This window comes from Chlamydotis macqueenii, chromosome 3 (genome assembly GCF_036417535.1).
Source record: "Chlamydotis macqueenii isolate bChlMac1 chromosome 3, bChlMac1.mat, whole genome shotgun sequence".
Lineage (NCBI taxonomy): Eukaryota > Metazoa > Chordata > Aves > Otidiformes > Otididae > Chlamydotis > Chlamydotis macqueenii.
Window position 1 is genome coordinate 27242490 of NC_141558.1, and position 13867 is coordinate 27256356.

General features: G+C 38.4%; 1 protein-coding gene across 4 annotated transcripts in view; it reads right to left on the bottom strand.

Moving 5' to 3' along the window:
* The window catches only part of DST (dystonin), a 310564-nt gene that overhangs the window by 182454 nt on the left and 114243 nt on the right, over positions 1–13867 (bottom strand). For all 4 annotated transcript variants that reach the window (XM_086743267.1, XM_086743270.1, XM_086743269.1 and 1 more), the window contains 3 exons: positions 9624–9713; positions 6702–6779; positions 4071–4163 (listed from right to left, as the gene is read on the bottom strand). In XM_086743267.1, the coding sequence (XP_086599393.1) occupies positions 4071–4163; positions 6702–6779; positions 9624–9713 (261 nt within the window). The remainder of the gene's footprint in view (positions 1–4070; positions 4164–6701; positions 6780–9623; positions 9714–13867) is intronic.

Sequence of the window (13867 nt, forward strand, 5' to 3'; positions counted from 1 at the left end):
TGACAAGAGAAGTGTGAAGAGGTTACACTTCCCCAAGGAGGCCTGAGAGAAAGCAGCCCTCTGGCCAGAGGGGGCTGGACAGCAGTGTAACATCTGGACAAAAACATCACCCACTCGAGCCTTGAAAAGCAGCATCCTGCAAAGAGCCCTGACAGCAGGGAGCTGGGGAAGGTGGAAGGAAGTGTTTCACAGCAGTTTCTGAGCTGCAAAATGATTATGAAACTGAAACAGAAAAAGTCTGTTGGATCATGACTTAGAAGCTCCAGAAATTTTTTAAGGTCTGCATTCACAAAGGGTTAATTTTGGATGCCTGAAAGCTTGAAGTTTTAGGTGTTGCTCTGCTTCAGTGTGGTTTTTTTCAACCAACTGCAAATTATCTAAATACTTACCATTTGTTAAATTAAAGAATGTTTGGAGTGGTTTGAAAATAAATGATTACCAATTTTCACCGAAATTATCTTACTAAAATTGTGGTTACTTACTGAGGCCAAATTCTGCTTTAATTTACAGTTGCTCATCTCCAATGTCATCAGTGAAAATGTACCAGGTGTTGAAGGAGGAGTTCATTCAAGTATTAATTTGGATATTTTTACATACAGCCCATAATTACACAAAATACGGTAATCTGATTTAGTATGTTGTACAGGGGCCAGGAAAATAACTTACAGTAGTTATTGCACTATGAAACTGAATTTTTAAAAAGCCACGTATTATTAAAAGCATGTGAAAAGCTTGCCTAAATCCAAATAACATACATGTCTCGGGGATTTTCAATGCCCACAGGACAAATTATTTTCCAACATACTCGACTCAATAAACCACTGGATTTCCCACTCTATCTTCTCTATATCTTATATATTATTACTTGGGACACAGAGGATTTTACAATTTCTGGACTTGTGCAGCTGCAGCAGTCAGCAGTATAACTCAGAAAAACAGTTACCTTTATCTAATTATGCGTACCAGGTTACAAGCCATAACCATTTCTACATATAATTCAGATGCAAGAGAAATGTAATCCTCAAATGCAAATTATCTTTTATTTTTGTTTGTCATGTCTTTCCCCTAAATCATTCCTAAATTCATCCCAATACTCAGAAGGATTTTCTATTTTAGGGAAATATTATCCTCCAAATAAGTGTCCTGACTCAGAGAAACAAGAAGTCACAAACAACAGCCAAAAAAAAAAAAATCCCTGGCATCTTGACTACCTCCCAGGTTGCAGTGTTATTAGAATATACTTAAATGATGGCACAGAGGCAGTAACATCACACAGCAAACAGCTCCTTAGCCTCACTGAGAAATTAACTACCACTGCAAATGCTAGGAAAATTTAAGGGGCAGTTCAGATTAAGACATCTCAATGTAATTGTCTACATATACGTGTTAACATGCTGGCTACATCTTAGAGGGCCCATTTTATCCAGTGGAGGCAAGATCTGAGGTTCCTAAACATGAGCTTCTAGAGCTCTTTGAGATATCCTGGTATATTCCAGCTGGCCTCTAGTTGTAAGTCTAAGAGACCTATGGGTCTCTCGCAAATCTGGTGTCTCATCAGAGAAGTCTAGCACACCTCAGATGTCACTCAAATGCCACGTGTCTTTAGGGAACTGAATCAAAAGCCCTGGACATCTAGTTAGTGCAATCAACGGATCCTGAACAGTAATGTTTCATGCCCTGAAGTAGAGATATAAGAAGAAAGTCAATCAACTGTCTAGAACACCTGGGACACTTAAAACTACCCAAGATATCTACCTGGGGACAGCAGATACACCACAAGACCTAAGGAAACTTGCTTCCTACTGCATATCCTACTAGGTATGATGCATCATCTCAGATCATACTAAGCACATATGCTGGACAACCTAATAGCTCAGTAGGTACTACAGGCACCTACTGCAAGTGATCTAAATTGCTCCACCAACCTCACTCACTGTACTGACTAATCGTCCAGGCCTCAAATCTGTTGCTAAATATGTTTACCATCCTTTAAGATGCAGTTTATCCTGCATGATCTGTCTCTTACCAGATGACACTGGGTTTCCCATAAGACCTACATCATGTTTCTCATACTCACATGGGTGCCTCGTAAATCTCCAACACCACAGATGTTTATGTTTAGTCAGAGTGAGCTTCTAGTAGCTGGTTAGCTGACTCACTCTCTAGGCTACACCAGCTGCACGGACCAAATCTCTGTCAGTCAGATTATCAGATTATAGGGACAATTTAGACATTTAATGCATATAAATGCAGCTCCCCACATACAGGTGTCAATGACACCAAACTGTCACATACTTCAAAAGCAGTGGCGTACAGGCAGCTGCCAGGGTAGAACAGATTAGTACAGAGGGTGTCTCTCACATTGCCTTACAAATCTCTCCTGCATTCAGTGTAGGTACTGCAGCCATTAATAGTAAAAAGACAGACAATATTTTTTTAAAATATTTTTAAGTTCTTTAGTTATTTCGTATTTACTAATGAGGTTTAATATTTAGTCCAAGAACAACTACTAATTCTTAAAATTATTTTAACACAGATTTTTAAAAGATATTATTTTGAAAAAATAAAAGCTGACAGATCTGCAAGATTTGAATTGTATTGGTAGAGATTTAGTTGGCAGTTACTGGGGGTCAGGACAGAGGGAAGTAAGTGTGTTTCAGCTACAATTTAAATGCTTCTACATATTTCATATGGAGCTGGCTACAATACAGGGGAAAACCCTTGTCACACCAGCTCATCTAAATTAGTTGCTTTCTATAAATGTTTCTCTTTCTCATCATTTCCTACAGCTATAACTAGTAACAGTAACTTTCATCACTTTTTATAAGCACTCAAATTTGTGTCAGAAGTCCTGTACTTCAGCTAGTGAGAAAAACTTAACAAATTCATCCTGCAAAAATCTGTTCATCAAGTTCAGAAAGACAAAACACACATCAAGTCAAGGTTAATTCCATTAGCAGTTCCTATTAGGAGGTTTTTAATAATCTTTATTTCTTCACACACAGTAACATTCAGTCACTGTCTATTCTGTGGTTAATATATGTTAGCCCAGCCTTTTTTCTCTATATTATCATGTGGGAGCAAACATTGGCATGATGGGGGGAGCTGAGGGAACTTCAGGTCCTCACTAGCAGTGTGCAGTTAGTGGTTTCTCCTTTACCCTGTGCACCGGCCTGGGCTAAGCCGTGCACTCTGTGTAGATCAGAGTGCACTATTCATGTCTTCTGTTCCTTTTAGGATTTGCAGAAAGGCAAACTAGAACCTAGCAGCCTTTCTGTGGGTTTTTTTTAAATAATTTTTTTTCAAGTCATAAATCCAGTGTAGGATATTCCTAAATGAACCACGCTCTTTCTGAATAATCATGTAATTTTCTGATTGTTTATAATGCCTGCACAGCAGGGAGTTTATCGCTAACAATGCTGCAGTCACTAAATGGGAATTATCTGTCATCTGAATTACATCATCTACAGCCTCGGCCATTGTGACAGGCTCATTTTGAGGAGCAATCCAACACCACACACTGTAAGGCCGCATTATACTGTACACAATCCCGCCAGTGTACAACAACCAGAGTGCCACCTAGCGTGACCCGCGTTACCATCGCAGGGGCTAAAAACAAATACTGAAGTGTTACCAACTGCTCAAAAAGGCTGAAAGCAGTGCTTGCTAAAATACTCTTATCAGCAAAGAAATTCAGATCTGGGATAAAAAAAAAGATTTAAAACTTTTTAATATATTTTAATACGCATCAGAATAAGTCTGTAGAATAAAACAAGACTGGTTTGTCCAAACGCTGGGAGGAAAACATCCAGTATTGTCTTTAATGATGCTCAAGACCCAAGCTATTTTTCTCTCACTTCACAGACAGGAAATTAGCAAACAAATGACACCTTCAGATTCAGTTTATATATGAAATCAGACATATCATAAAAACCTTCATATACATATTAGAGAAAAGAGGTAATCTATATTTTTGCACAGCCTACATGGAGTCCTAAATTGACATATTCATTATAACTAAACACAAGAATCTGACCGAAAACCTAACTGTCAAGGAAAACGAGACTTACCTGAAAGTGCAAAATTATGGTCCATATCAACCCCAAAGTCAATTTGGGATTCCCATCTGTTATGTCATCATTTCTAATGTTAACCAGTTTCACCTGCCATCGTGGAAAGAAAATACAGACAAAATTGAAATAAATATGCCACAAATACATGCTGCACTATACAGGTGCAACTATAAAGGAAGCACCACTCACTTCCTGAGCCTTACTCTCTTGGATTTTTTTAATTCTCAAAAGCAGAAAGGAATTGCGTTCTGGCTTAAGCAGCTTGCCAGGAATTGTCCTCTCCCACCCATGCTGAGCTGAGAAGATTCCTCAGCTGTCACTCTGCCGCCCGCAGATTCGCTCCCCATGCCAAATACCCTTCACCTCTGTCCATGACAGAGAGGGAAGGCACGATACAGGGGGAAAAGATAACAAGAATATGATGATCCTTAACTGGTGTATCAGTCTCAGGGCAGTGCTGAGACCTGGGAAGCTATCATTGTTTCTACTCCCCACACTCTCCTGCACCAAAGCAAGAACTCAGTAGCAGCAGAACTAGCCTGCTAAAACACAATGATCAGACTTGATAAACCCAGGAATTTAGTAACACATTTAAATAACCAATGGCTTAATAATGACAACAATTATTATCGCTTCTGCTATCTACTCATTCACAGTGCTATAAATATGAAATGGTTAATAGGAGTGAAACAAAGGCTGACATTTTTACCACACCAATAAACTCACATCCAGGCTGAGTTCAACAATCCTATTTTCTTTGTCGTACTTTATTATTGCATTTAATTTCTCTGTATGTATTATGTATCCATGCAGTCTAGCAATTAAAGATGACTCAACTAAAAGGCATTTTATACTTATGTTAGTAAAGTCACACGCACATGCTTTTTAACATATACTCTTTTATCAACATCGAGCAAGCAAAGGCATGTCTTTCTCTTGATCTGCAGACATAATCTTAACTATTAGGGGAAAAAAAAAAAAAACAACAAAAAAAAACCAAACCAAAACTGCTCTTTTGGGTGGAAAGAGAGCATATTCCACAGCTCAAAGAATAAATTAAAAACAAATCCAAATGTTCCCCTCCCTAGCCCTGCATTTTAAAAACTGTTTGTGTTTAGGAAAACTCTACAAGATAGTCAAATATGCCTTCTCTTTGTTATTTTCTTTGTTTTTTCCCAAGTCAGGCTTCAAAATTATCAATATATAGGATCTCTCTGCCTTACAATCACAATAAAGCATTGTATTTGGAGGTTATACAGCCAGCCTGATCAAGTTACCTCCTAAATACAGTTTAGAAACACCTAGCAGGGGGCTGAAACTTTAATCAAATGCAAGTTTCCCACTGGCAGGCAACTTGCCAGGAAGACCAAAGCCCTACAAGAATTTTGTACCGTGGAGTACAGCCATCTTCATAAAACTGCAAAGCTAAAGAGAGCACAAAAATTCTCCCATCACAACTGGCGGCTGCACGATGGAGACTTGCACTTCCCAACGACATACGCACTTTGATAAACATGGGATGACCTGATCCTACATCTTCCATGTTTCAATATGCACAGTCTGTTATGCATAAATAAGGCATGTTGCAGCACAAGTCCAGAGGTCTTGCTGCATAAAAATGCTGCTGTGACTGTCATTTCAAGTAACCATTCAGTTACTTCATAGCGTATTTGTTCAGTGGCTCACTTAGGTTAACAGGAAAAGTTTGCTTTGAACACAGTGAAGCAGGATTGAGTTCTCAGTGGACACACATCACTCAGTGACCCAAAAGATAGTTTGCAATTTCACTCAAAACACAAAAAGATATCTGGTTTTATAACCAAATTATCTGTCTATGGTTTGCTACTCATATTTTTTCAAACCTTTTAAGTAGCAAATAAAATTTAAAAAAAAAAAATCAATCAGCAGATTTCCACCATCAACTCATTTGGATTGGATGGATAGGAAGGTACAGTTTTTCCTTTCATTCATGTTTTTGACATTTTTTAATATTGTCATTTTGCAAAGGGAGAAAATAAGAATTCTGTAAGTGTTTAAAAGAAATTTAAAAGCAGAAGGAAACTCACAGCAGCGGAAAATCGCCCAGCAGTGCGAGTTTCAAGTGTTTGGCTTAAAGGAGACACAGGTGAAGTTAAGCCTCGATCTTCCACAGCCCAGGTGACTACTGCCTTTCTAGGGCACCAGTTTTGCTTTCATCAGGATGAAGATTTGAGAAATTTTTCCCAAAACAAATATAATCACAACAAGGAACTCCCACACAATGTTCTAATTTCTTAGAATTTGCATTTTGCACATGACTGTGAACAAAACTGTATACCAGCTAGTGTTTGGGCAGCATGAAAGATACTTAGATCTACTACAAGCAACTGCTGAGGATCTTATCCATTATTTTCTCCTCTTTAACATCATATACCCCATGGAGTGTGTTGATGTTATTGCTCAGAGAAGGGTGGTGTAAAGTTACCTTTGACACATTTCAGCCATCTCAAGCATGAGATCACGTCAGGCCTACACCAGCAATTATTATACAACATGCATAAAAGACCAAGCAGGATATATTTTTTTTTATTTATTAGCTACAGGTGACGAAATTTTCATTAACATTTTTTATTAAAATTTTCACCATACCTGGCGTTTTTTCAAATAGTCAAGTGCAATCTGGACATTCTGGAGTCTGTGAAAACGCATCCGACCTTTTTCTCGGGGCTAAAATTGGAAAACAATAGTTGTGAGATTTTCTCATCAGACAAAAGAAAAAATACTCCGATTTAACAGATACCATGTTAAACATCTGAAACACTGTAGTCTTAAGGAAGCCAATACCTTTGGTGGAAAAGTGTGCTTTATCAATTAATTTTTTTTTAAACTGTAGTTGATATTTTTTAGCACAGTGAATGGCAAGAGAGATGATCAGCAGTGCTAAACTGCTACTTTGATCCATGCAGGATCCATGCAAATAGATGTTTCCCTGTAAAGTATTATTTAAGTCAAGAGGGCTAAAAAGGGCCCTACATGACTCTACCTACTGAAACCAAATTGCAATAAATTATTATAAAAGATTTACAGTATGTTAAGCAAAACAAAATATAAGTAATGTCATGGACCTTTATGTTGCTCTGGTAAACTCTGTAATGGAAAAGCTTACTCCTGTATGCAACTTTACGATTTAACGTTGTTTATTTATGGCATGACTGCATAATAATTATGATATTGATACATATCTATTTGAAGTCTCTAATAAAGATAATACTTTCCTTCAAACAGGATAATACAACATACACAGCCCTAGAGTGCAAGTTTAAACTCTTGACTCAGGGAGGACATTATAAAGTGTGAAAAAGCCCTAACAAGTCACTCTTCTCAAAGCAAAGTCAAAACCAGCAAGAAGGAACTGTTAAATAAGCATGAGTGATGTGCTAATGGAAACATGGCAAAACTGCATGCAGTTAGTATAAAATCACCAAGAATAATAATCACACAGAAAAAGCATTCCTTACTTAGCTGTCACAGATCAGCACTGGGAAAGCAATTACATCTATATCATCATCATAATATCCAAATCCTTCTATTCTTCTTATTTCAGATTTTCCACAAACTTTCACAGCAATAACTGAAGCAGACTATAATTGCTAGAGGTCAGCCATGAATATGACAGTTACTGTGAAACACAGATAAGCTCAAGCCTTCCTCAACTGCCTTTTTTATCTCCTGTGGAGCATCAGATGCTTGCCAAAAGGAAACGTGGGAAATGGAGTTGAATAAGAAGCATAAACTAAAACACAAAGAATTTCAGTTTCCATTATAGAACCTCCAAATTAGCCCCTTGTTTTTCACACCAATAGCCCAGGATCAAGCCCTGCAGCCCTTGCTACTGAGCAACTTCCCTGGATGGCACAAAGGACTGCAGGACCTGGAACTTGGTTTTCCACAACAAAGAGGGTGTAATAAATCCCAAAGTATGTATTTAAGTATAGTATCCCAGAGGGGAATTTTTTTTTTCAATGTACAGCTAAAATGCAGTGTTTTGAGTTATGTTATGCCCCAGAAAAAAAGCACACAAATTCCACTGAAATCACAGCTGCAGCGCCACACACAGGCCCTAGGACAGCAGGTTGCTTTAGCAAATGCTAATAATGCCAGGTCTGCAAAGGCATGACATAGCTTACTTGGACTAACAAGCACTCATCATTTTACACGTTATAAGTAAATATTTCCCTTCTGGATAGTTAAAACACAGTGAAATGATAATTCAGCATTTGTTGCCAGAAAGATAAACCCTGCAAAAAATCCATATACTTAGTATCCAAGGCACTACACAGAGCTGTCATGAACTTCTGCTTTGCATATCTGCATTGAAAAAAATAGTAACTAATACATTTGATAAATTCTAAGAAATAGATCTGCACATCTAAATTACCTCGTTTCACAATATTATCCAATGTCACACACATTGTGGGTGCAGTAGACTGATGTTTCCAATCAAGATAAATTAAGTTGCTGCCATTGACTTCACTACAGAGAGCCTTGAAGCCTTTGTCTAAATTACTTGTATATGGGCAACAGCAATCGCAACTAAAAAATTTGGTTTAATGGGATTATGGTATTTCCTTATTTATTATTTTAAAAAAATAGTTCTGTAACATCTTGATAATGTACAGTACACATTTGTACCATGGTTTTGTACAGTTTGCTGAAAGCAAATACAAATCTTAAACCTTTGCATTTTAGCTGTTCTCAAAAAGGCTGAATAAAAATCTGTCATTGTCATACCTCCATTATAAACATACGTATCTTGGTTTACCAATGTGAGTTCTTTTGTCCTTTCTACAGCACGCTACTGCAGCACACCAAACTAAGAATTTATATGAGCAGACACCACACTTCAAACACTACATTAGTACGGTTATGGGGGTCGGCACCTACCCCCTTATCCTCATCCTCCACATCCTCATGCTGTTCAATTGCGCATGCTTCTGTTGAACTCACCAACCGTGAGGTCTTCAAAAAATCTCGCTCTCTTGGCTAATGAATATAACAGACAAGAGACACGACAGCAAAGACACAAGACAGACCACAAATGAAAATAAGAGCATGAAAAGAACATAATGAAGAGAACAAATACCAAGCAAGGGAAGTAATGCTCACAAAGAAAGGAAATGACACCTGAGGAGTGTGTTAGACAATTTCAGGGACATTTTATCCTTGCTATTTGTAAGTTACTCCCTTTAATGCAAAGGAATATTAAGCATCCAATACTTGTTAAAATAAAAGTTGTAAAGAAAAGGGAAAAACAGAAAAAAAATAGCGCGTTACCTTATTAAGAAAGGAAGTCTCACTGACCACAAGAAATGAAGAGAACAGATTGCATTCCCCCACAGAATTCACAGTGGAACATTTTACCAACAGAAATACAACTTGTGTCTTTTGTATCAAGTCAGGTTATGGAAAATATCAAAGAAATCTCCAGTAGTCAATATGCAAAGAGTTAACAAACACAGCGAGTGTATACATAACAAACTGGAACCACTGCATTCTGATCTAAAAGCTTACCAAGGTGTCTCCAGAAAGGACTTCTAAAAGTGAGATCAAGTTATGTCCATCTCTCAGGTCTTCATATAGGTCATTCACGTGCTTTCGAACCTGCACAGATAAAATATAAAAATAAAATAAGATTCCCATTTATACCAGAGCATTCACATTCATATTAATACAGTTATTGTTTAATATATAGATATACCTCAGATATACCTCAGCATGGCTTTTCAATTTTTTTCACTTTCATGACAAATTTTAAAACTCAAATTAATTGCCACAGGTAAAATTCACATCTATGTCTGCACTCACACATTCCCATCACATTTTATTTCATTTTACTGAAAAAAAAAATAATATGAAGCTATGGGTAGTGAACACATAAAGCAATGAAAAATCAGTATCTGACAATTTAAGTAATACCAGATATCCACCTATTTTGACCTGAATAACGACCACTTACAGATGAGACTAGCTAGACCCAATGAACTGCAAAAAAATAAACAGAGCAAAATCCTGTCTTGACATACGTGTTACTCTACGTGCCCCCTAAGAGATGGTCAGCCTTTGCCTCATTTAACTAAATTGAGTTGAGAAGGGTTGATCACCAGCAGACCCTGCAAGGCCAAGTATGAGTGAAGGAGCAGACATAATGAGAAGAGAGACAGCTGAAAGCCCTAACTTTTCCAATAGGCACAACAAAGCTGGGGGATGTCTGTCCACAGGCCAACTACTTGTGTCTTAGTATTAGCTTACTTAGCTCAAATATAACTTTATCTGAAATTTCTTAAACAATTTCAGCCATCTGCTCTTTAAATATGAAACAACGGGCCTCATTTCTCAGAAGCAGAGATTTTTGACCCTGCCAGCCAGGGCAGAGGCTGAGGACTTTCCAGCTAGTTTAATGTTGGTTCCCTGGCATTTCCAATCAAGCACCGGATCAGAAACTTCTAAGCTTCCAGAGGATAAAATGTGACATCAGAAATTTCTTCTGAAGTTACTACCTCTACTAGAGACAAATTGTACCTCCAATATGAGATCTATGGGATGCTTCCCTGACTGCCAACATCTCCGCATGATTGACGATGGCAGCAGGAATTGACCCAGATCTTCAACTTTACACAATGACTCTGTTTACCTGACTTTCAGGGGAATGTCTAGACTCGTCTTGTTGAATAAATGTCTCCGTATTGATGATTAGCTTCAGAAATGCTTTTTAGTTCAGGTTTTCTTACTTCAACTTTTAAGCATGACATTACCCTGCAACCTATTTTTACAAAGACTATCGTCTTAATTGGAAATAATGTCATAGCATATTTACACTTGGGCTGACAGCTAGCCAGAACAAGCCATCTAGAAGACTATTCCAAACTGACAAAGTTTTCCAAAGCGTTTATAAAGACTCTACATACGCAGTCAATTTACATACATACCAGAACTCTTGCACATACACAGTTTTACATGCTTATACACATACAAAAAATAATAGAATTCTAGTTGTGATTCTAAAGAAAACTCCCGTAAGCAATTAATTTAAAAAATTTCCAAGAGAAAAAATATCTGGTAATATCGAAGTACTGTTAAGCTGAATAAAGAAACAGAAACACAATAGATGTACTCCTACTATATCTGTAGTGGAAAAAAAAGAAAAGGGAAGCTGTGAAGATAGCACTAAAATCTCTGATATGAGATTTGATTACGCTAAATCCTGAAAAGATGGAAAGCATGAGAGTCTTATAATTTTTAACCTAAAACATCTGTTACTTTTTGTTTTCCTATTCCAAGAATTATGCCAAACTGAGTGCTAAACTCTTTCCAATAAAAGCAAGCAATTTTTTTACAAGAAAACCCCATGAGAGGGTTGCCCAATATGCAGGTATCTGAATTGTGGGATAAGAAAATACTCCAGTTTCTAATATGTCTGCTTTTATTTTCCATTAGATGCAAGACAATTTTGTTATCCTGCTGGTCTGTCTCTCATAACTTACATTTGTTGACTTTCTGTTTGTTTCTCATACTCTGAGGTTTCCAAAGGATTACAGAGACAACCATCTTCCTCAACTTATCTTTCTAGAAATCACAGATGCTTCAGAGATGAACTCATACTGTGTATGAAGAAAGTGGCACAGAGCTGTCAAAACAGGAAAACCAGCAGTATGCCTTAGATGTTTGCCCAGTTCTGCCATTGGCTGACAATTACTATGAGAATTAATTATTTAGGACATACCACGTTGGTATGCTGGTACAGGACAACATAATATATCAGCTCAGTATCCTAAGCAGCTGATGTGCACCTAAGAAGGTGTATTTGGGCAACTGATGTGCAGCAAGCATGTTAAGTCCAAGCAGCAGACTGCTTTTTTAAAAGGAGCATCTTGTGCTTCTTCAGAGATCCTACACTGACACTTCAGAAAAACTTGCAAATTCATCTCTCTCAACTATCACTTGGGTAGGTCTCACCTCTCAACATGTATAATAAATTCTTAGATCTTTAAATGCATAAGAAACATATATTACTATTTCATTGCCGTTTTGCTGCCACATTCAGCCTCCTTCAGAACACATAGTACCACAAGTACTAGATGCAGATGAGGGGGTTCCTCAATGAATCTGTGGGATCTGCTGAGCCCTACAGCATTTCATTAAGAGTTCTTGTGGCTTTTCAATAAAATAACTGAATTGTCAGCCCTATATTTTGCAAGGTCCATGTGCCAAGTAGGCTATATGTTGCCTCAGGCAACTTTTTGCAATATACCCACATGAGTGTGGCAGATTTAATAATTTCAGCATAAGAAGAGATTCTTTAAGGAAGACGTGGGAGATGCCGAGGGTCATCTGACAAAACTTAAACATGAGAGGCAAAATGGCTTCATCAGTCAAAAGGAGACAGAGAGAATTTAAGGCACTCACATGTGACTCATCTTCTGGCATGTACACTGTGATGTTTGTGGCAAGGAAAGCTCCATCTACCTTGATGTGAGCATGAGATATCATACTTTCCCAATAAGCTTAAGCTTTTCAGTCCAGTGCCTTGGGGAATCTGTGCTCCCACTACTAAAAAAAACAGTTTTTAAAACTGTAGCAGTCACAGAGCTGCAATCTTGCCCCCAGCATGTTAGGCACTCGACAAATGAAGACCATAAAGATGGCTGCCACCTCTGAAAGCCAGCAATCTAATACCCCACATAACTCACATAGCTTTATCATACTGTTCAGCTGACACATCTGGTTGTCCTTACAATCAAGCTGCTATCAGTTCCAACCTCACGTACCATTGCTCTTCTGCAGTTAAAGACCCTGGCCCACTGGGCCTGGCTTCCTCCTCTGCTGGCGTTGCAGCAAACCTATCACCGCTGCCTTCAGCCTGCCTGGTTCTCGTTTCCCTCGACAGAAACGAAGCCATGATTCAGCTGCTGGGTGCGCACCTATAGGGCTGGTTTATGTTTATGTTTAGGGAGTATGCCACTAGGCCTCCACCTGCTCCTCCAGAACGACCACGGTTTGCCTAAGTCCTGACAGTCAGTTGCCCACAGACATCTTCCTCAATACCCATCTTTGAGTATAAACAATCACTCATACCATGTTTGAGATGAATACACATCTCAAACAGCCCTAGATAGCCCTACTTAGGGAAATGAATCTGCACACAGCGATCTCTGTTCTTGCCATGGGTCACAGCAAAGAACAAACCATATTCCATAACAAGCCCGTTTCTTACAATTTTTCTCTATATTATTAGTTGTGTTGTGCTGATGCTGGAACAAAATCTATAGTATTACACTATAAAACCACAAACTGCTTATATTTATATGGGTAAAAGGGCAAGGGACTGTCCCTTCTGCTTCTGCAAGCAAAACCAGCTTGGTCTTGAAAGGGATGGAGAGAAGATGTACAGGATAGAGTATAGCAGGAAGTTCACTCTAACACTACCACACCTCTGTGAAAACACATAAAAATCACACCCTTTTTTTTTACTCAGAAGTAAATCTGTCCGGAAAATAGGTTGTGGCCCTTTCTGTGCATATAGTGGGTGCACACCCAGCATACGTTCAGGGAGACCTCACATCCATGTTATAGTACAACATATTCCAGACTAGCACCTAAAATGCAAGGGACCACGTTCTCGACTGAGATAGGGCAGGAAGGAGCAGAAACAAACGTTAATGTGCTGCAGAATCTCTGAAGTCGAGCCAAAAGAGGCAGGAGTATACAATCAGATCAGGCAGGAATAACCAGAAGGAACCGCCACGTACCGGAGGCCA